Source organism: Bombyx mori, chromosome 24 (assembly GCF_030269925.1).
Source record: "Bombyx mori chromosome 24, ASM3026992v2".
NCBI classification, from domain to species: Eukaryota; Metazoa; Arthropoda; class Insecta; order Lepidoptera; family Bombycidae; genus Bombyx; species Bombyx mori.
In genome coordinates this window covers 19,058,489-19,081,690 of record NC_085130.1, presented here as the reverse complement: position 1 = coordinate 19,081,690, position 23,202 = coordinate 19,058,489, and the positions used below count along the sequence as shown (strand labels likewise).

The window sequence follows — 23,202 nt, the reverse complement described above, 5'->3', positions numbered from 1 at the left end:
CCCGTGCGGACTCACAAGACGTCCTACTACCAGTAATTACTCAAATTATAATGGTGCTGGTTTGATTTTTATTACACGATGTTATCCCTTCACCGTGGAAGTCAATCGTGAGCATTTGTTAACTACGTATTTCATTAGAAAAATTGGTACACGCCTGCGGGATTCGAAAATCGTTGCACCGCTCGATACGACTGCACTGGACGTCTTATCCTTTAGGTCACGACGACTTCAGAAAAGCTTGCTGATTATGGAAAGCCCACCCTCTTATTAGGAGAATATCTGTCCAACCATGGATGTCTTCGAGCTGATGATGAGTCAATAACGGTATTAAGCTAATTATTAAAATTGGAAGCAGAAATCAATAAAAAACAATAGTCTTAATTGAAAAACCTTTATTTAAAGTAAGTTCAAAATCATCATAATATTAGTAACAATGTGAACATTGAAATAGTAAAGTTACCAAATTTAAAATTAGACCACTTTTATGTGGGCAAGCGATGACTGGTGATCAAAAATAAAAATGAGACACTAAGATACAGAAAAACCCAATTGAGCTTGATTCGTCAGTTATAGTATGAGGTAGTAAAGATTATGGTAAAGTTTACAACAGTTAGATAATATAATTCTTCTTCGAACTCTCAATGTGCATGCTGGCATTTATGTTGTCAAAGTCTATGGAGCCGGTAAGTACTGAACACCAAGTAGACTGTGAGGTTTTCCACGGCACCGCAAAGAAAATAAAAATATTACCAAATATCTAAATTAGTGTTGGTGTACTCCAAAACGTACTATGAAGGATTCTGAAACTTGAATTATAATTATCAATTTCAACAGCTGAGTGTCTGTTGACCAAGAATGAATTAAGGAACTCAATCATAGAACATTTATTAACAATTTTGTGGTTTACTTCATCAAACGATTTGGTGTACATATAGCAGCTTCTCAGTGTACATTGTCAACATCTAAAGCTCTATAAAGCAAAATATGTGAATTATCATATTAAGAATTGATACTTTTTGTAATAAATTTTCATTAGTGCATACATATTAGAACTCTCGCTAAGCTTTAAATACAGCATATTTATTATATTATTGATTTAAAGATATTTGCACAAGTAAACAGAATGAAGGCCAAGAATCTTGTGTTATATCTGTAACATCAATACTGAGCTTTTCACCTCTTTTATTTGGACTCATTTTGGAGTTTGCAATTCGATTGTAAATTGTAGACTAGTACTGCAAGAATTCTGCATAACAATGCAGTTATATTCTGAACATTATCAGTCCAGTGTATCTTAGCAATTATTCTTCCTCCACTTACCTTCCAATCATTTAAATACACCAAAAACTCACATTCAATAATATGAACTCCATTATCATTACGCCTTCTAATAATTTCTTATATTTTCACTCAATGGTTTTGTCCCACAATTTCCCTCTTAAACCTAGAATCACTATGAAACAAGAGATATGATGCGGCATTGCACTACTAATACGTAACCTGATTAATTAAGTTCATAATTATTTCGTCTGACTTTACATTATTTCTTTCAATCATGTGAGTCGACTAGTATCAAAGCCGGCAATCTGACTTTTGGACAATGATTGGTAAATCAGAAAAACGAATTATTGACTTTGTATTCCATTGGCAGTCACAAAACTCTTCGGAACGACATCTTAGATAAATAACAGGTTAACTATTAACCTTTATTTAATGCAGGTTTTGAACCGTATTCTTTGAAGGAGACGATTATATTCAAATCAATCTGAATTGACATATCAAAATAAAAATTTGTCCAAATGCACAGATTGCCACCTTTGATAATAGACGACTCATGTATAACAAATAGTATATATATACTTACATTTCTTTTTCGCAAAATGAACCGCGAAAACCTGTATGTATTAGTCAAGAGATATTATTTTTTTAAAAGGTCCCATCTGAAGATTTATAAGTAATTCATTTTTTTAAGGATGTACATACATAACCTTCTTAGTAATTATTGTTTACTTTAACTGCATATGTACCACCTACCACTTTTAATGTTTATTAGCATTTTGATTAGGTGATACGTATTTTCATGAACTGTGTTTTTGTGAACTGTATTTTGATGAACATTTCTACTTGAATTAAACATTTAATGTAATAGAAGTGAAGTGCAATCAAATGTTTTGTTTTACAAATTACAGTGATTAAGCTAATGTTAAGCTAATAATAGTAAATGTAGGCGTTTAAACGAAAAGCTATTAAAAAAGTCTGCTGTTCAAAAAAGTTTAATAAATACTTTTGCTTGTTACACTGATAATGTAAAAATTATTTCTATTTAGAAAACTTACGTAGCTATTAACGTATTTTACAAATCAATATAATTTCAACTCGCAGAAGTTAAGCATGTCGTTGTAATTGAAAAATAGCTTTATCTACACTCAAATAAGATTCACTTGAAACTGGCATTAGATAGTACTAAGCGACCAAATTAGGTTTCATTTATTTCTTAATACTTTGCTTGACTAGAGCTACGTTCTTATTTCTTCAGTGCTCCCTTCGTTTAAACGGTTCGCGTCTGTACAAGCAAGACAACGCTAGTATGCTTTTCGCTTTTAAGCAGGTAGCAACGAGCGTGTGTTTAAAAGTGTATTGACGTAATAATTCACGGGGCATTACGTTGGTAAAGAGCGTGCGCTTCGATTTTGTTACTATAAAATTGGTTAAGTTCACAGTGAATTGAGTGTTGTGTAAATAATAAAATTATAGAATAGTAAAAAACAGCGAATTCATTAATCATTTAACACTGAAAATTAGTCACGTTTGACATTATGTATTTACAGTCTTGACGTCGGCAGGCCTGATGTGACCAAGTTCAAAATTAAATTTTACTTTTTCAGTCACTATCATAGAATACGGAGAAAGAGAAGTTTTAAAAAAATTCAGATAATCTTTTAGCTTTGCCTATGGCATAAAAGTGCAAGCGTCCCGGAATATCTTGGTAAAATAAAATAAACTTCAGAGAATAGTAAATTTCATTCATTTTCTAAAAATTAATGGCGGTTATTACTGTTAGGGACAAGTCGAAAAGGATATGATTTTCGTGATACTTAGGAGGCTGGTTACGAAAACGACAACCGTTCTAAAGTCTATATCGGTCTAAATTTGAACAACAGAGACTTTAGTTTAATTGTTAAAATAAAAAAAAACAGCATTATAAACGTCTAATATAACAAAGTGAAAATGTCAAGAAGCGGCAATTGTTTGATTTGGGACTATTTCCAAAAGAACCAGGAGGATAAAATCGCCGAGTGCAATATATGCTTGAAGAGTTTATCGTACAAGACGACGATTACGAATCTAAAACAGCACTTAAGACTCAAACATAAGAGCGCTTTTAAGGAACTCGTCTCCCGGGGTCCGTGGTACCGGGGCAAGTCCGCAGCCGCGCGCTCGAAGGCTTCGTGCACGTCAACACTAGGTAACTTGCATGGCAATAACACTGATAATGACTGAGGTGAACTGAGGCCTTCAAATATTGTGTCTGGACGACGTAGGGCGCTCGCGTCTGATTTAAAAAGAAGCAGCAAAACTCTGTCCGATATTTTATTAGCAATATTACCGAAGGTCGTCGTGGCCTAAATACGAATCGAGAAGAGCTCGACTAGCGAACTAGGCCATAGACATCCTTACTGGTGGTAGGACCTCTTGTGAGTCCGCACGGGTAGGTACCACCACCCTGCCTATTTCTGCCGTGAAGCAGTAATGCGTTTCGGCTTGAAGGATGGGGCAGCCGTTGTAACTATACTGAGACCTTAGAATATATATCTCAAGGTGGGTGGCGCATTTACGTTGTAGATGTCTATGAGCTCCAGTAACCACTTAACACCAGATGGGCTGTGAGCTCGTCCACCCATTTATGCAATAAAAATAAAATAAAATAAACTCGTCAGCGGGTCGCGATTTCAATGCCGTGGTAGATTCAGGAAAGTTCTTCTCTTAATAGAGAGTCAGTGTTATCAGCTCCTTCTAGAGTGAGGCCTGTGAGCTTACCTACCCGTTCACGCGAAGTTATGCTACCAACGATTAGGTAGTGAAAGAAAAAACCAAAGACGACCGGTGGACTGATATGAAGTAATCTCGCGGGCTGGTACCCATCACTGTAGTGAAATAAATCCTTAACACGTGTTCACGAAGGCAAATGAAACCCGCCAAATTTGTAAATACTCGGTAACGGCTGGTGATATCGTACCGTAATGTCTAGTGGAGTTGCTCGATAGACCAGACACTAACGAAAGACCCACCACGAGCGCCTAAGGAATTGGAGCGGCGCTAATCAGTCAGTGAAGATACACGGTCAACCGAATGGTACTTGGAACAAATTTAAACTGTTAGTCCAATGCCGATGATTGCAGCAGCCCCTAACACCATAGATCATCATCCTCTCCGCTGACCTATGAGGAAATCATAATACGTAGTCTTCTTTTTCTCCACCTTATCCCACTAGGTGGGGTCGGCACGGCTAATTTTTCTCTTCCATTCTCTTCTATCAGCCGTCATCTCAACACTCACTCTTCTCTCTCTCGTATCGTCATTAGCACACTCCATCCATGTCTTCTTCGGTCGACCTCTTCCCCCTCTACCTTGCACTACCATTTCCATACATCTCCTAGTCACATGCATCTTCTCTCCACGCATCACATGTCCATACCACACCAACCGTCCGCTCTTTAATTTGTTGCTTACCGGAACTACTTTCACACTTCTTCTGATATACTAATTTTAGTAGTAGTTGTACGACTATTTAAAGATCATAATTAATTCCGACAGATACCGACTCTGACAGCATGGAAGTAAGCGAAATAGACTTGTGGTGTCACTTCGAGCAGGAGACGGGCGGCCGCGCGCGGTGCAGACACTGCCACCAGTCCCATGACATCGGCGAGATGGAGAAGCACCTGATAAAAGCGCACTACGAAGTTTTCGAGGACGAGGCCCAGGTACGGATGTTATAGTACTGTAGGAATACGACGAAGGGAATATCTTCCACCGAGCGGGTGATATTGCTCGGCAGACCGACGGTCCTAATGTTGTTCAGAACTTGTCTTGCATCTATCAAATATCTTGTGTTCTGCCATGGCTACCGCCGCAGTGCCGTCTCTGGATTCCCCAAGCCGGAGACAAAGTTAAAACTACTCCTCTTCTAAGTCGGACGCTCTGGTCAGAGTGATCGTGGTTGCGCTGATCATGTGCACGTAGAAGCATGCGTTAGGTACCCAATGTTGAAGAGGAATGCCTCCCTGGGAATGCGCTTCCAGGTCTGGGGGCTCGAAGCGTCTCGACTACACTGCGCCGTGGTGGACTCGCTCGCTCTCTTTATTAGGTCAGTCCAGCGGGCTGGGAATCGGCCGCGTCTTCTCTTGCCTTGTACTTTTGATTAAAATTGCTAAAACTCTTAACTTGCAGGTGTATTTGTGTTAAGCGAACAATACCTGTTTATTACTGTGGTCCAGATTCACGAGATGAAGTTACGTGATACATTTTTTTAACCTACCTATGCTGATAGCCTTGAGAGGCTATATCAGCTTTGCTGTAACGTGTAGGTGAGCTCACGGGGCCCAAACCGGAGTGGTGCTAACACTGACGCTAGGAAGAGCAGTGCCTCGCAGAATCTACCACCGGATCGGAAACGCAACCCACTGAGAAGGTCCGGTGAGAAACTCAGTGGGCTGTGTCTATGGGTTAATTTACTCGTCGAGCCCTTCGTCACAAGCGACAGGTTCGACGAGAACGATGACTGGTGCTTGAGGTACCTAAAAGCACCGTTAGTGGATAGGGAGGTTCCGAAATGACGTGTTTTGGGCGACGTCAACTGCTATCCATTCTGTCCGCAGGACCGGAATGTAGTTACCGGCGGCCACAATGGAGAGAGAGTTCTCGTGTCGTGCCGTTTTGTTGAAATGGCGTGTCTAAGCTCTCCTTTTTTAATACGCTTTTATTAGCTTCATACGTATGTTAGTATGTAACGGAATCTTTGAACATGATTTTGATCCCGTTCAAAACGTCGGATTAACTCGAAATTTGGCATACTTATTAAAGACCGATGACAATTCAATAATTTAATCAGTTTGATCCATTATCCTAAACTAGGATAATCAGGATTAGCGATTTTTTTGTTTTCCTGAGACCCGGAGTGTCTGCGTCAAGGCCAAGAAGGGAAACTACCGGGCTATATATATAATACACTTTTTTTTACAATAAAATCATTTCTTCTTAAACTACTATTTTTTATTCAAATTTATTAATAATTATTTTCTATTTTTTAGTTGGATTTTCTATAAAAACGTATTTTTTAGTTTTAGTTAAACTATTATTTATTTATATTTTAGTGTAAGCCACTGTTGACCGTAATACAAATAATATCTAAAAAATATTCAAAGTCACTAATCGAAACCAGATGTTGTTGGAATAAGCCTTGAGGCCATCAACGCATCGATAGGAAAAAAAAGGTTCTAGTCATCTTCATCTATATACCTAGTCAGGTCATAAATTCTGTCACATGTTTAATGTAAAATAATTGAAACAAGTTTATTCATTATGTAACCATTCATATACCAAAATGAACTTAACAAAACATAGATTCTTATGACACTAAAGTTTATTCAAAATGACCTCCGTGATTTTGAATACAGGCCTTCCATTTTTCAGTATGTTAAAAATTTTAATTGGCGCGTAACCGCAACGATGCAACGCAATAACTGCAACACGGTCTTCTTTAAGCGTCCACTCCATATTTAAAAATTAGTAAAATTCTAAAAGTATACATTTTTATTTTCATGAACAATTCGAAATTCGAATTCAATAAACTTTTTTGTGGCCAGCATTCTAAAAGAAAAGTTTTTACTGTGTGACAATACTTATGACCTGACTAGGTATATAAAAATGAATTGCTGTTCGTTAGTCTCGCTAAAACTCGAGAACGGCTGGACCGATTTGGCTAATTTTGGTCTTGAATTATTTGTGGAAGTCCAGAGAAGGTTTAAAACCTTTTAATGATAAATATGAAAATGCTCGGAATTAAATAAAAATAACAATTTTGTTTTTCCTTTAGTGTGTCCCCGCGGGATGGATTCCTTTTGTTTACTTTAAGTTTATATTATACAAAAGTTTAGGTTTTCTGTTTACCGATTGAGGCACTGCGAAGTCTGTCGGGTCAGCTAGTTGATATACAAAAACCCAAGATGCACAGTCTCAAACAAAAGTAGCAATCGAAGCTGTCGCCAAACACTCACCAATTATAGGAAGACTTTTTGGCGGGAACGCGAGTAGCGAAGTTGTGTGATTTGTTTAATTTTGTCTATTTAGTGTTTCTTCAGTTGTAAATGTGTAACAACGGTGGCTTATTACCTGTTTAGTATAATATCTGTGAAAGTGCACAAATGTGGGAAAATTAAACAAAGCCGCTGGACGTAACTTCGCGGGATCCTTCATTTTACCGAGATTATATTTCATCCCATATATCTCATCTCGTTTCATTTAATTTCATCCCAGTTGATTAATGTCTCAAATTAATCATCTTCACTTCATTTCATTTCACTCCATATTATCATCTATACTTATAATATATAAATCTACAATGGTTTTTACGGATGTTCCGTTATGGCTACTGAACCATGCATCCGATTGACTTGAAACTTAATATCCACGTAGAAAAAACATGTAGTTATTGGATGGGCTAATATTTAAATGAGTGTTGGACTCCCTAATAATAATTTCAATAAATAACAATGTTAATTTTAAATGCCCAGCGAAGCGGGCGAGTACGGCTAGTTATACATAAAAATAAGAATATTAATTTAAAGTAAGACATGACTTAAAGGTCTCAGTTACCAGGTCATAAAATCCCTTAAAAAAAAAACATCTTTTTCAAATTCAACCTAACGCGCATTGTTTAAAGTTGTTATTACAAAGCACTGTACAATAACCAATCAAATTTTACGACCGAAGTTAGCCAGCAGGACAAGACATGGAGTGAAAACGAATATTTGTATATTTTTTTATTAAAAGACATTGAGTTAGTATTTTAAGAGTTAGTTAAATTGTGTTCTAAACTCATAATAATTATACTTTTATCTGAGCGTAAATATGTTTTTGGGTAGGACATATTGTGTACATCAATGAAACAAATATTAACTCTATCTGGAGTCTAATTTAAATATTTTCTTAAAACTTGTAATGTATCGTTAAGTGAATTTATCTTTTTAACAAGTCTAGAATTTTTCTTTCTTAAGTTGTTGATGACTTTATCCTTGCTAATTAGCACCTTAGCGTGTAGGTGGGTGGCGCATTTACGTTGCAGATGTCTATGGGCTCCGGTAACCACTTAACACCAGGTGGGCTGTAGGCTCGTTCACCCATCTAAGCACTAAAAAAATAAAAATCTCGTTGTTGTAACCCTCTTTTCCATATTCCATTATTTGAAATATACTTCGAACACATTGTCATTTTTACCATCTATCATAATTATATTTTTATGCTATGTCTTGAAAACATTATTTTATTATATTGGCGACGAGTTAAAAGAAATTAAGATGAACGATGAAAAATTCGCATTATTTTTACATGCACAACAAAATCAGCAAGAGCAGATTTTACAAATCTTGAAATTGTTGGTACCTACCAGCAGTATTATATTTTTATGCTATGTCTTGAAAACATTGTTTTATTATACTCGTGTAAACCAATTAGCCTTTTACAGCTCGATATTACACCGGAAAAAACGAATACTTTTAAAAACGTTTTCATTTAAGTTCTCGTTTCGAGAAATAATCGGATAGAGCTGGTAATACTGCTATATTAGTTAAACAGCGCTAAAAAAACAGTATGGCGGCGGTCGTCGCAGCAACGCGTTGTAGCGCGCTATCGTTAATTCGCCTGCGATCATTTCGGCGCGCGCTCGACGCTCGCTAAACGCGTCGAATGTCCGCCCGCAAAACGTTCATGCCGCTGTGGGACCACTTCGAGAAGTCGACTAGCGGCGATAAACTCGCCACCTGCAATTACTGCACGCGGAAGCTATCCTACAAAACGACCATCACCAATTTAAAGATTCACTTGCAACGGAAACATCCGTATGTGTACGAAGTGTTTTTGAATTCGGACGGATTACAGAGGGCGTCGTCCGAGCCGCGAGAGGTGAGCAGCCCGCTGCTAATTGCTATGTTATAACGCGTCATAACGAGTCGGAGTAGCGCATGTAGCATTGCGACTGAGCAGCTGCTATTTTTTTTAAAGGATTTTTTGACCTGGTAACTAAGACCTTTAGGTCATGTTTTATTTTAATATATATTCTTATTTTTATGAAAAACGATAATAGGGAGTGAAATGAAATGAAGATGATTAATTTGAGACATTAATCAACTGGGATGAAATTAAATGAAATGAGACGAGATGATATGAGGTGAAATATAAACTCAGTAAAATGGTGGTCATTTACTGAGATTTTTTTCGTGGACTTTTTGGAGGATCCCGAGAAGTTACTGTCCGCGCGCGAGCTCCGAGGATTTTTAAGGAATGACGTAATGATTGACGTAATGAGCTAGTGTTGTAATTAGTCGATATTGCGCTATCGATACTAACACATCTTAAACCTCCGTGCGAGTGTAAATTATAAAATAGTTTTATGAGGGTTTTTTTTTATTGCTTAGATTGGCGGAAGAGCTCACAGGCCACTTGGTGTTAAGTGGTTACTGGAGCTCATAGACATCTACAATCTAAATGCGCCACTCACCTTGAGATATAAGTTCTAAGGTTTCAGTATAGTTACAACGGCTACCCCACCCTTCGAACCAAAACGCATTACTGCTTCACGGCGGAAATAGGCGGGGTGGTGGTACCTACCCGTGCGGACTCACAAGAGGTCCTACCACCAGTGAAAAATGTATTATGTACTTGAAAAAAAAACCATTGATCACGTATGAATTTCATTTAATTAACTGATTTTTATTCAACAAAATGAACGTGAAATCTTATTAATTACTCTCGCAATCAGATTACTCAGTAGTTGAAGAATTTGATGTACTCTCCTTTTGATGTCACTCTCCTCACATACTTCAATAATAAATGATTCGACAACATCCTCCATTAAACCATCCTTTTGCCAGTAATATTCCTCTAATGCTAAGACATGTTTATGATGCTAGTGCTCGCCATTCCTTTTTCATCAAATTAAATAGCTATTTGTGCAAACAAAAAGACTTATAAGTGTATGACTATTTATATTAGAAATCAATTAACACTGCTATCGCAAAATTAAAAACAACGAGTCGGTAATGTACTCTCACGTTAAGGTCAACACTAGTACTGGGAGAGAGCGGGGTATGAAGCGACGGTCGGGCGCGGTGCACGCCCGCCCGCTTCCTCAGCCCCCGAATCCTCGGAGCTCGCGCGCGGAGTATACGTCCAGTGGCTTTATTTCATTTTCCTATGGCTATTCCAGCCTCTCGCGGTAGATGAGCTCACGGGCTCAACTTGAGATAATTTGCTAACACTAGCCCTAGCAAGAGCAGTGCCTCACAGAATCCGAGAAACTCAATGGGCAGGCTATGGCTACGTTTGTATGCAATGGAATCTTTGAACATCATGTTCACGGCTTCAAGACGGCTGATGAACTTGCCATTTCGCATGTCATACCAATTCGCACGACGTATCATCGATACAATAATTCTATAACTTTGCTCTAATGTCCTGACTAAGAAGTAACAACAGCATTAAAAAAAACAAAATGTGTGCAATTCACACGTGGTAGAAGTGAAACCTTCCAAAATTAAAATACAATTATCCTAAACGTCTTAAGTATATGTAAAATTTTGTCATTAGTAAATAATTGTAAGGTAGCGCCCTCTGTGAATTGATATTTTAATTTCACGTATAATCCTAAATTAAAATTCACTACAAGAGCTTTCATACACACGTTAGTATTAAAAAATCTCACAGATGGCGCTGTATTAAATAGTATGTATATTTCTGTCTCATTCTTTGCTGGCTTCATCCTACACATTTTTGTATGTGTCTCTTACCTGTCGTTTTTTCCGTTGCATCCGGTTTGAAATCACAACGATTCTAAAGAAGTTTTCACTTCAAAAGATGATATTTTTAAAATGCATCCATTATTGAGAACCATCCATCCATTATTAAGAACACTGTTATTAGTATCAGATGTGGTTCTTAACTACTTACTAAGTCGCATTAAAGAATATTATAAATTATAATACCTAGGTACGTCAGCTGTCAATAATAAAACAGTTGAAGCATTGCGTGTCACGTACTCCCGTGTCTATGAACATGTACAACTGTAACAAACGCGAATGTGGTCTGTAGGTCTTGAGCCATCATTTAATTGTGAGGGGACTTTTTGGCGGGAACGCGAAGTGTGAAGTTGTGTGACTTGTTTTATTTTGTCTATTTAGTGTTTCTTCAGGTTTAAATGTGTAATAACGGTGGTTTATTAACAGTTTAATATCTGTGAAACTGTACAAATGTGGGAAAATGAAACAAAGCCGCCAAACGTAACTACTCGGGATCTTCCAAAAAGTCCACTGAAAAGTCTCAGTAAATGACCACCATTTTACTGAGGTCATAATTATGTCACGCTCTCGCGGCCGATCATCCACAAGGTGGACAGACTTGGTTAAGTTATCTACGAAGTGTTCCCTTACTGAGTGTACACGTACAACCACAAATAGAGAGAGATGGAGAAGCCTCTCAAAAGCCGCAACCAAACATTAACACAAACGTATCCACGACCACTCCGCCAGGAGTGAACGACTGAGAAGAAGAAGAATTATGTCATCCCATATCATTTCATTTCATTTCATTTCATTTCATTACATTCATAACGGCTGTCTGGTGTAGTGGTAAGTGACATGGTCACTACACAAAGGGGTCGCGGGTTCGAATCCCGCCAAGGGAAGATATTTGTATGATAATTATCAAATGTCTTTTCAAGGGTTATGGATGTATATTAAATACATTATGTACGTGTATAATAAAAATCTTACATTTATTTCCGTTGTCTGGTACTTGTAACACGAGTTATTTACGAACTTAGCACGGGACCAGTTAACGTGGTGTGATTGTTAGTAAATATTTATTATATTTATTTATTATTTATTATGCCATGTTTCATATTAATCAACTTCATTTCATTTCATAATATAATTTTTCATGTAAAAAAGATTTAATTAAAATAAGACTTGATCTAAAGGTCTTAGTTACCAGGTCATAAAATCCCTAAAAAAATAATAGAATTGTAGCGGGTAGAAAGGCAAGGAAGAACATCTTGTGTACGGATTTTTTGACGGGAACGCGAAGAGTGAAGTTGTGTGACTTGTTTTATTTTGTCTATTTAGTGTTTCTTCAGGTCTAAATGATTAGGTCTTAATTACCAGGTCATAAAATCCCTAAAAAAATAATAGAATTGTAGCGGGTAGAAAGGCAAGGAAGAACATCTTGTGTACGGATTTTTTGACGGGAACGCGAAGAGTGAAGTTGTGTGACTTGTTTTACTTTGTCTATTTAGTGTTTCTTCAGGTCTAAATGTGTAATAATTCCCTTATGCGCGGGGACCTAGTAGGAGGTTCGGCCCCCGGCCCGAAAAAAAAAAAAGGTCTAAATGTGTATTAACGGTGGTTTATTAACTGTTTAATATCTGTGGAAGCGCACAAATGTGGGAAAATGAAACAAAGCCGCTGAACGTAGCTTCTCGGGATCCTCCAAAAAGCCCACTGAAAAAGTCTCAGTAAATGATCACCATTTTACTGAGATTATATTTCATCCCATATCATCTTAGCTCACTTCATTTAATTTCATCTCAGTTGATTGATATCTCAAATTAAGCATCTTCATTTCATTGCCCCATATATTGTCATTTTTCATTAAAATAAGAATTAAACTAAAATAAGACTTGACCTAAAGGTCTTAGTTACCAGGTCATAAAATCCCTTAGAAAACATCTTGTTTACAGAGGGACAAGTAGAGAAAGTGTCCGTCTTTAAACAGCAAGTTGTTGTTCTTCTATGGAGATTGGAGGGTAGAGATAAGGTGAACGGTTTCTGTGTGTGAACAAGTGTCCGTTAAAATCTGCTAAATAAAGGTGGCGCTACAGTAACAACCAGTAAATTTAAAAAAGGCGCTGAAAGTTATTAAAATAAGATAGAGAAATAAAAAAAGACGAAAGAACTGTAAGTACTTCAAAATCACAAAAAGTATTTTATTATAATTTTAGGTTATATTGACGAAATTAGTTTGGACTACGTAAACATGTGAGGTTCTTGTATATGACACAGTCACTAACTACTCTAGTCATCAAATATATTAAATTTCCTAACTCAGCATACTCCAATCAGTTAATAACTGCTCTATTCATATCATACCCTGTGCCTATGCTATCGCCATTCTGGAGGATTTTTTAACTGTAATGTAGTGCTGAAAGTGGGACACTTTCAAGCTTCTTCCATATGAGACGGCTCATCTTACCTCTACCCTCAGGGACGTCTTAAACTAGGCTGGGGCCCTTGGGCACACAAGAATTTGAGGCCCTTATGGAAAGTAAAAAAAGCAAATTATAATAACATTTTTTTACTGAGTATGACCATTTATTATAGGTAATCAAATACAGTATGATATAATAATATTAATTATGTTAGAATGCTGCTGGTTTTTTGGTTACGATAACCATAATGGTTTCTTTCGGAATTTCTGTTGAGCAAAATATTCCATTATATCTTTAAAGTCATTTTTTGAAGGATATCAATTTCTATGCCCATAATTGACAAATTACTCAGCCGTTCTTGTAACATTGTTGATCGCAATTCATTGTTTATTCTCTTAAGCTGCGAAAATGACCGCTCTCGACTACAATTGGTAACCAAATTGTCGATCCCTCGGGGCCCCCTGAGAATGGGGGCCCTGGGCACGAGCCCCATGTGCCCTTATAGTAAAGACGGTATTGTCTACCCTCCATATGTTCTTCGGAGACTCACTGAAATAGCGCTTGTGGAAGAAGTGGGAATGACATGAATATAACAGCTTTATTCAGTGAAGTGTGCCGGGTTGAAAAATTTAATATTTTGTCGTGACTTATGTGGTCAAAATTCGAATATATTAAGTGTATAAATCTATGGTCAAAATTTATGCAGTACCTACCTGTTTAAAAACTCAAGTATTCACATAGAAAAATGTAATGTGGTAAATATTACTAATATAATATAATTCCTGAAATAATGTGGTTAGTGATTTGATTTTTTTTAAGCCTTATAAAGTTAGATTGTTTATTATTATGAATCATTTGTTGTGAATGAAAAGAGAAACAAAATTGGGAACAATAGGAAAGCTTTGTTCAGTTAAAAGTTGTCCAAGTGGCCGAAAATTAAAAACTGTTATGTATCATATGTGTGGAGGGAATGATCACCCTGATCCAAAAATGTGTCCGTCAAGCTTACAGATTGGAACCTACATTTTCAGTTACATGTCCTTTGAAAGGGTGTAATGTTTCTGGAAAGAATCTTCTGAAAAGTTAAATTAAATTTGATGGAGTGCCTGAACTGAATTCATCAATCAAGTCAAGAATGAGAGTTAAGACTTCAAAATATTGATGCCATTCTAAAAGGTGCTGTACTGCAAGTGGAAGGTTCCACAATTGACGAAGATCATGATATTATAATGAGGCCGTAACCATGCAATCATACATTGCTAGTTACATTACCCGAAACTTGCTAAAAATTACAAAGAAATCAAATTGCTTACAAAATATACATTTGAATGCAGTAGATGGCCAACGATTACAAATAAATTATATACTTAATAAGAAAAATGTGTGATGGACCTATTTATACTAAGTGGCTATGAGTTGATGAATTTAACAACTATACATTACTTTTAACAAAATATTATGTAGAGGCCATAACTCAAATATTATCACACGAATGGAAAAAAGAAAATTTTGATAAAAGTTGGATGCTTAGTTTATAAAAGATGGAAAAAACGCTGACAGAGAATATAACAAATTAAAATTTTGATTCCGGCTCATTCTTTTAGCAAATTCAGAGGAGATAAGCTGAGGCTGAAGGAAGCTGAAACTAAAATAAAAATGAACTGAAAAAATCCAAAATCACCCTCTTGAATGTATGGATTGTTACAAATATATATATAATTAAAGAAATGTTATATTAAAAAAAGGATTTTTTGTTTAATATTGCGTCTAAACCTAAAATTTACAGATGGCATTAAGGGCATGGTATACTAAAGTAGTTTTAAGGTTTTTATTTATGTGTATATATTTGTATTTATATATGTCTATAATTCTGTATACCAGTAAATCTAGTGCTGCTATTATATTTTATGTTAAGAGCAAAACAGCGATATACAATGTATATAATAAAGTATTTTGGTAGTATGTATTTATCTGTTGGTACTCAATGATGCGTACATAGAAGATACCTTCCCAGTAATAATTACCGCAGTGCTCTGGTGAATACTCAGAGAACCAGCTACCCGCACTCGGGTGAATAAGATGTAAACAGATTATTGGGTTTTCGGTTTGTTTTGAGGTCATAACTTGAATGTCACCGTGAGGCTGCTACTTGAACTCCTGCCACTTTGTACTCCCAGTATTATTGTATCACAGGTGCGCCCTTTGAGGCAGAAACATGGCAAGAAACATGGCATGGCATCATAGCAATGTTCAATTATAAAATCCCTGGAGCCCCTTTTTCGCACTATTATGCGTCAAAATTATTGAAAATTGAAATTATTACAATGATAACTATCTTTTTCCTGTTTAATCTAATTATCGAAACACTCTACATAAATTGTCGTTTTTTCAAAACAATATAATTTTGTCACATACTTATTAATTGAATATATTTCTAAGTTACAGTAATTGCTTTACGTATTTGTATGGTAATTGATTCTTTTTTATTGAATGTGATCACATTAGTATCAAAGCTCACGTTTTTTAGCTAATTTAAAAAAATACCACTATCAAAATTAAAATAGAGCGTTATTTCTTCGAAGCAAGTCACGATTTTAATAAGAATAATTATTGTATATCGACAAAAGATAATTTATCCACCACTTAGAACTCCAAAATTATCGTTTAAAAGAGTATTGAGATCCTCCCGTATTGAAATATACCTACGCATAATTTTTGAAGCAATAGTATTTTTAAAACTTACGTCACCAATTAAGACGGATTTTTTATTTTTTTAAGCTATTGCATAGCTTCTATCGCGGGCTTTGAGCGCGGCGACTGAATCAAGAAATTCCGTAACCAAAATAACCTGACACCCCCACTACGCCTACTATGTAGCTCGCGTTCAACACATTCACACGTTGCGCTGTTGTGGTGTTTGTGAATAAGCGCGCGGCGTGACGTCGCACTGCATGAGCATCCTAAAAAGTCTGCCCATCTCTCTCTCACGCGGTCTAGCTTATGAGTGTGAAGGGGACAGTGAATGTTTTGCTTTTGTTAATGTTTATAAATATAGCGTGGTCTTATTTTTATTATTGTTTTAATATTAAATTATTATTGTCTAATTGTAATTGCATAAGTTGATAAAAAATGCTTTGCAATAGCTTTACCGCGGCAGTCCCCGAGTGCCACACGTCTTTTTTTATTGTTTAGATGGATGGACGAGCTCACAGTCCACATGATGTTCTAAGATCTCAGTATAGTTACAACGGCTGCCCCACCCTTCAAACTGAAACGCATTACTGCTTCCCGCGTGGACTCACAAGAGGTCCTACCACCAGTAATTACGCAAATTATAATTTTGCGGGTTTGATTTTTATTACACGATGTTATTCCTTCACCGTGGAAGTCAATCGTGAACAATTATTAAGTACGTATTTCATTAGAAAAATTGGTACCCACCTGGGATTCGAACACCGGTGCATCGCTACATACGAATGCACCGGACGTCTTATCGCTTAGGCCACGACGACAAAAGGAGGCAAAGTTAGTCAATCCAGGCTCTTAACAACAGAAATCGATATGATTACTTGAGTGCGCCGTGTAGGGCACCGGTGACCTACACGGCAGTCAAAGGGTTAAAAATAAGCGGTGTAGCGGGCTTAGCTTAATTGAGTCTGTGTCGAGTCGTCTATACTAATACTAATAATATTATAAAGAGGAAAGATTTGTTTGTTTGTCTGTATTGAATAGGCTCCGAAACTACTGAACCGATTTAAAAATATATTTCACTGTTGGAAAGCTACGCTATCCCCGGGTGATATAGACTATATGAGTCGACTATTATCAAAGGCGGCAATCTGACTTTTGGACAATGATTGGTAAATCAGAAAAACGAATTATTGACTTTGTATTCCATTGGCAGTCACAAAACTCTTCGGAACGACATCTTAGATAAATAACAGGTTAACTATTAACCTTTATTTAATGCAGGTTTTGAACCGTATTCTTTGAAGGAGACGATTATATTCAAATAAATCTGTATTGACATATCAATAAAAAAATTTTGTCCAAATGTACAGATTGCCGCCTTTGATAATAGACGACTCATATTTATTATATTTTCAAAAAAGTTAGGGATCTTTACTAAAACTCCAATAATGTAACCCAATGTGTAAAAAAATTACCTAAAATTCTTTACGTTCGCTACTTCCCAAGCGAAGCCGGGGCGGGCCGCTAGTCGCACTATAGACAGGTTGCAAACTGTCGTGTCTTGTTCATAATTATCACCTTTTTTTTTGCTTTATACCCTACCTATGCTGATAGCCTTGAGAGGCTATTTCAGCTTCACCCTAACGTTTGTAGGTGAGCTAACGGGGCTCAAACCGGAGAGTTGTTAACACTGACCCTAGCAAGAGCAGTGCTTCGCAAAATGTACCACCGGATCGGAAACGCGACCCACTGAGAAGATCCGGTGATTAACTCAGTAGGCTGTGTCTGTGGGTTAATTCGCTCGTCGAGCCCTTCGTCGCAAGCGACGGGTTCGACGAGGACGGTGACCGGTGCTTGTGGTGCCTAAAAGCACCGTTAATGGATCAGGTGAATCATCACCCTGCATCACACCACTGTTGAGTCTGTGCTTATATAGAGCGTGTGTGATATTATGCAGGCTCACTGAATTTGACCACCTTTTTTTATTTACGGTTTTTTAATTTATTTTTAATTGTTTGTTCGTCTTTTATTTATTTATAATTAATTAAACAAATGATCATCCTTAAGTAGGCTCCCCTCACTAGATATCTTTATTTTTATCGCGCAGATTAATTAATTTTGATAACTTATCGTTTGTTCGACGACTATTGGTGATTGTTCGATCAAAAAAACAATTAAATTCCCAATTATTAATTATTTTTATATCTAATAAGCAAACCATCACTTCACGCCACCTTTTTTGATTTTCAGATTTTTTTTATTTTTAATTATTTGTTCGTCGTTTGTTCGTTAATGTTTGTTCGTCTTTTATTTATTTATAATTAATTAAACAAATGGTCACCCTTAAGTTGGCCCCCCTTACTAGATATAAGTTTCGATCTTTAATTTTTAAAATTTTAAGCTAATTTTTTTTTTAAATATCATCTTCAAAATATTTGAATTTATCATCATCATTCATCATTATCCTGCCCTTCTCCCAGTCGCCTGGGGTCGGCGCAATATGTTTTCTCCTTCCATACTCTTCTATCATATACCATTTCTTCGCTCACTCCCCTCTTACCCATATCGTCTTTCACGCAATCCATCAATTTCTTCTTAGGTCTACCTCTTCGTCTATATCCTTTCACGTTCATAGTTCACTTACCAACCTCATTGTCATTTCGTCTCATCACATGTCCATACCATCCCAAACGCGCACTCCTCAGCTTCTCTGTCACTGGTGGCACTTTCAGACTTCTTCTAACATATTCATTCCGTATTCTATCCATTCTCGTTACTCTACACATCCATCGCAACATTCGCATCTCTGCTGCATGCAATCGCCTTTCATCCGCTACTATTTGAATTTATTGAATATATATATGTATATATCATGTCATATCTAATCTAAAAATAAACGGACGTAGTCGTCATTTGTTAAAGCTGTCAGTCAGCACTACGAGTATAATAAATAGTATATGCATAATAATAGCTGACGATCAATTAAAAGGTGAATTTTCGGAAAAAAAAAAACTTTGAAACTGTAACTCATCACACTTTTATAATCAAATATTTCCTATCTAGGTAAAATCAAATTTAGTATACCGGCATATGATAAACTCCACTTCATCGATAATTTTATTTTTTTTGCAATAATTATTATAAGATATATTGTTGCTTCCATTGTTGTAAGAAAATTCACCAACTAAGTTAGGTGTTTTTTTTTCTCTTACAGGCAGCTTCCGAGTAACTTATTATGCCACCTGTAGCAGCTGTGCCGGTCGATTTAGCTGTGAAAGTATTAAAAAAATACATAGCTTATTTTGCCGATGATGAATTTCCGCAATGGAAGTCAGAAGTCTGGAAAAAAATTGCAAACGATCCCGAGCTGGAGGGTAAATGGTCTATTGGTAGCGTTAGAACGAATGTTAGAGAAGATAGAAGAGGAATTTTGAGTGAAGCCAGAAGACAGTGTGGTATCACTGTAAATATCATTTTGTTTAATTAATTATAAATAAATAAAAGACGAAAAAACAATTAAAAATAAAAAAATCCGAAAATCAAAAAAAAGATGGCGTGAGGTGATGGTTTGCTTATTAGATATAAAAAAAAAAATATTGGGAATTTAATTGTTTTTATGGTCGAACAATCACCAATAGTTGTCGAAACAACGTTAATTGTTCAAAATTAATTAATCTGAGCGATAAAAATAAAGATATCTAGTAAGGGGGTCCTACTTAAGGGTGATCATTTGTTTAATGAATTATAAATAAATAAAAGACGAACAAACAATTTTTACATTCGAACATTAATGAACAAACAATTAAAGATAAAAATCCGAAAATCAAAAAAGGGGGACCAAATTCAGTGAGCCTATTATTTCTTCTTCTGTCATGTCACTCTTGACAGAGTGGTCGTGAGCGTCATGTAGTGTTGGAAGGGGCAGACTTGATGCGTCTCACGATGTCGCGCCATCTCGATAGAACGCCTCGTTGTACAGGGAAGCGTTGATGGTACAATACCGCGCGGGAGGCCACCAATGCGGTGGACCGACCAAATTAAAACCGCAGTGGGAGGTCCCCTAAATGAGTGCAGTAGAATGGCCTCCAGCCTATTATGCAGAGTGATAATTGACAACATTTCATTTTTTTAACATACTTATATCTTAATTGATAGTAGACTCAAAATAAACAGTCAACATAAAATATAATAAATTTTTTGGAAATTCGATAGTTTTCATTCATGAATTTCGTTTTATTCTAAACTAGCGACCCGCCCTCGCTTCGCTTCGGAAACATTAAAACATACATGAAATCAAAAAAAAAAAAAAATTAAAAAAAGTAGCCTATGTTCATCAGGGACAATGTCGGCTTCTAATGGAAAAAGAATTTTTCAAATCGGTCCAGTAGTTTCGGAGCCTATTCGAAACAAACAAACAAACAAATCTTTCCTCTTTATAATATTAGTATAGATAGACGTAAGCGCCAAATGACGTCACGTTTACGGAGCACTGCGCTGCCTTCGACAACTTTGCTTTGTAAAAAAAGTTATGAAAGCAAGACGGAGAGTAAGCAATCAATCATAACAAGCACTCGGTTTGCTAGATGTCGCTAGCCGCTACGTCAAGAAATAAATATGATTGGTTAGATTGTGTTACTTAGGGGTCTATATTTTAATAACTCTATTTTTCTTAATCAAAAATATATTAAGAAATAAAAATAGGAAAAAATGTAAGTAGTCAAAAAATTCCTCTTAAAATATAACACCCATAAAAATCCCATCGTACTTGTTTCCTCCCCAAGTTTAGGGGGAGAAACTCTAAAGTTTGGAACCGTGGCGCCTTTGTTTTGTAGTGATAATGACATATTTTGATATTTTCCTGCCTTACCCTGCTCTTATTAGAGTTAACGGCGCTGTTTTTAAAATATTTCCACTTGCTACTGTGGCGCCATCTTAACTGAAAACCTTCAGCGGACACTTTTTAAAACATCAAGGTGATCCTTCTAATTCTACCCTCCATGCATAGGATACAAGATATTTGACAGAGGTCTGAATGCCACAAGAAATTTTTTTTCGAACGATAACATTGGGACCTAAGCTTACAAAGTAGTTTCATTCGCTCCAGGGAAGATCTTTGCTGTAGGCTGTATTGTGGGTGCCACCGCCTGCTTCTGCCGTGAAGCAGTGATGCGTTGCGGTTTGAAGGGTGGGGCAGCCGTTGTAACTATACTGAGACCTTACAACTCATATCTCAAGGTGTGTGGCGCAGTTACGTTGTGGATGTCTATGGGCTCCAGTAACCACTTAACACCAGGTGGGCTGTGAGCCCGTCCACACAGTTAGGCAATAAAAAAAAATTAATAATAATTGAAGACTTTTCGATTTGTTTCAGTTCGAAATAGAGGGCTTGGATCAAGAGCAGGACGCGTTGCAGAATGACGACAGTAATCAGTTCACGGAAGTCATTTACGTCGAGGAAAAACGAAACAAATCCCCGAAGCACGGTTATTTGTCCGCGAAAACTCCGAAATCACTAATGTCTGCGGAAAACACGCCCAAAAAGAAATATAAACGCAATAACAGTGACTTGTCGGATGAAAGGTCTTTTAATAACTGCAACAGTGCAACCCCGGATCAGCTCGATTCGTTTTTATTGTACATTAAAAGTCTTTTATTGCAAACCTCCCCGGAATTGTCGATGAAATTGCAAATGGAAATCCTGAATGTGGTTATGAGAGCCAAGATAAACGAAGCCCAGAGTAATACGAGTCTCGAGTTAAGTTCCAACGGCGGTAAGTGTACTGAGGAAGCGGACAAAGTGATCGTTACAGAAGCAGCGGGTGCCAGCGCCAGTGGTGATAGTTAAAAACAAAAACATAGACTATGATCTATGGTGGCTAGAAGTAAGGAGTACCGTCTCATATGGGAGATGCTTGGAAAAGTGTCCCAATTTCAGCACTAAATAACAGTTAAAAAATCCTCCAGAATGGCGCTAGCATAGGCACAGGGTATGATATGAATTGAGCAGTTGTTAACTGATTGAAGTATGCTGAGTTAGGAAATTTATAAATGAGCGTGTAATATACAAGACCTCACATGTTTACGTAGTCAAAACTAATTTCGTCAATATAACCTAAAATTATTGCTGTGGTAAAACGTGGAGACACCGATTGCATTTTCTTATCAGCTTTAAATCAAATACTTTTTGTAATTTTGTAGTACTTACAGCTCTTTTGTCTTTTTTTATGTCTCTATCTTATTCTAATAACTTTCAGCGCTTTTTTTTAATTTACCCGGTTGCTACTGTAGCGCCACCCGTATTTAGCAGATTTTAACGGACACTTTTTCAAACACAGAGACGGTTCTCCTTATCTTTACCCCTTAAACTATGAACGAAATGGACGAGTATCTAGTGAGTTTTGGCGCCAATTTAATGAGTAATTTGACAGGGAGGTGAATCTAGTGAGATTTTATATAAAAAAAAACCTTTTTGTTTCGTTATTGTTTTACTAGTTAGTTATTTGTTAAATCTAACTAATTTGTGCTACTTTACGTAATATAGAAGCAATAATGCTAATGTCAATATGTAGAGTCAGTTTTAATGAGCAAATAGACATTTGTTTTTCATTGCAAATGCATATTTAAACTGAAACTTTTTTCATTACATGTAAGTTAATACGTTACAATAACTATTGCTCTAGTTTTATACTTTAAATAAAAAAAAAAACATATTTTATAGCTTTTTCAATTGTTTTATTTTCAAAAGTTATTATTGTACAGTAGTTCCAATGTCATACTTAAATGTCAATTATATTTTGAACATTGAACACCGTACACGCCCTAAACACGTCATCTCGGATCCTCCCGATCCACTGACGGTGCTTTTAGGTACCTCAAGCACCGGTCATCGTTCTCGCCGAACCCGTCGCTTGCGATGAAGGGCTCGGCGAGTAAATTAACCCACAGACAGCCCACTGAGTTTCTCGCCGGATCTTCTCAGTGGGTCGCGTTTCCGATCCGGTGGTAGATTCTGCGAAGCACGGCTCTTGCTAGGG

At 36.7% G+C, this 23,202-nt stretch overlaps 1 protein-coding gene and 3 long non-coding RNA genes across 10 annotated transcripts; 2 read left to right on the top strand and 2 right to left on the bottom strand.

Annotated features, from left to right (window-relative positions):
* Positions 1-375: 375 nt before the first annotated feature.
* LOC110385019 (uncharacterized) lies at positions 376-2,006 on the bottom strand. The gene is made up of 2 exons (XR_002430363.3): positions 1,865-2,006; positions 376-1,453 (listed from the first exon to the last, which is right to left on the bottom strand). It is a non-coding gene; the product is annotated as an uncharacterized LOC110385019 (long non-coding RNA).
* LOC101746752 (uncharacterized) lies at positions 1,322-22,890 on the top strand. 6 transcript variants are annotated; one of them, XR_009976600.1, is made up of 4 exons: positions 1,322-3,466; positions 4,816-4,985; positions 19,383-19,542; positions 21,540-22,890. XR_009976600.1 is itself a non-coding variant. In XM_038019786.2 (4 exons), the coding sequence occupies exons 2-4, from the start codon at positions 3,229-3,231 to the stop codon at positions 22,011-22,013; spliced, it is 882 nt and encodes a 293-aa protein (XP_037875714.1). In that variant the 5' UTR covers positions 2,585-2,668; positions 2,886-3,228; the 3' UTR covers positions 22,014-22,890. The 6 variants fall into 6 exon arrangements, 3 of the variants coding, with proteins under 3 accessions (XP_004925104.2, XP_037875714.1, XP_062531937.1); XR_009976599.1 differs by having other exon boundaries at positions 19,383-19,631; XM_038019786.2 differs by lacking the exon at positions 19,383-19,542 and having other exon boundaries at positions 2,585-2,668; positions 2,886-3,466.
* On the bottom strand, positions 9,956-11,266 carry LOC110385020 (uncharacterized). The gene is made up of 2 exons (XR_002430364.3): positions 11,064-11,266; positions 9,956-10,220 (listed from the first exon to the last, which is right to left on the bottom strand). It is a non-coding gene; the product is annotated as an uncharacterized LOC110385020 (long non-coding RNA).
* LOC119630417 (uncharacterized) lies at positions 13,219-15,221 on the top strand. 2 transcript variants are annotated; one of them, XR_009976603.1, is made up of 2 exons: positions 13,219-13,312; positions 14,184-15,221. It is a non-coding gene; the product is annotated as an uncharacterized LOC119630417 (long non-coding RNA). The 2 variants fall into 2 exon arrangements; XR_009976602.1 differs by having other exon boundaries at positions 13,234-13,307.
* Positions 22,891-23,202: the final 312 nt, after the last annotated feature.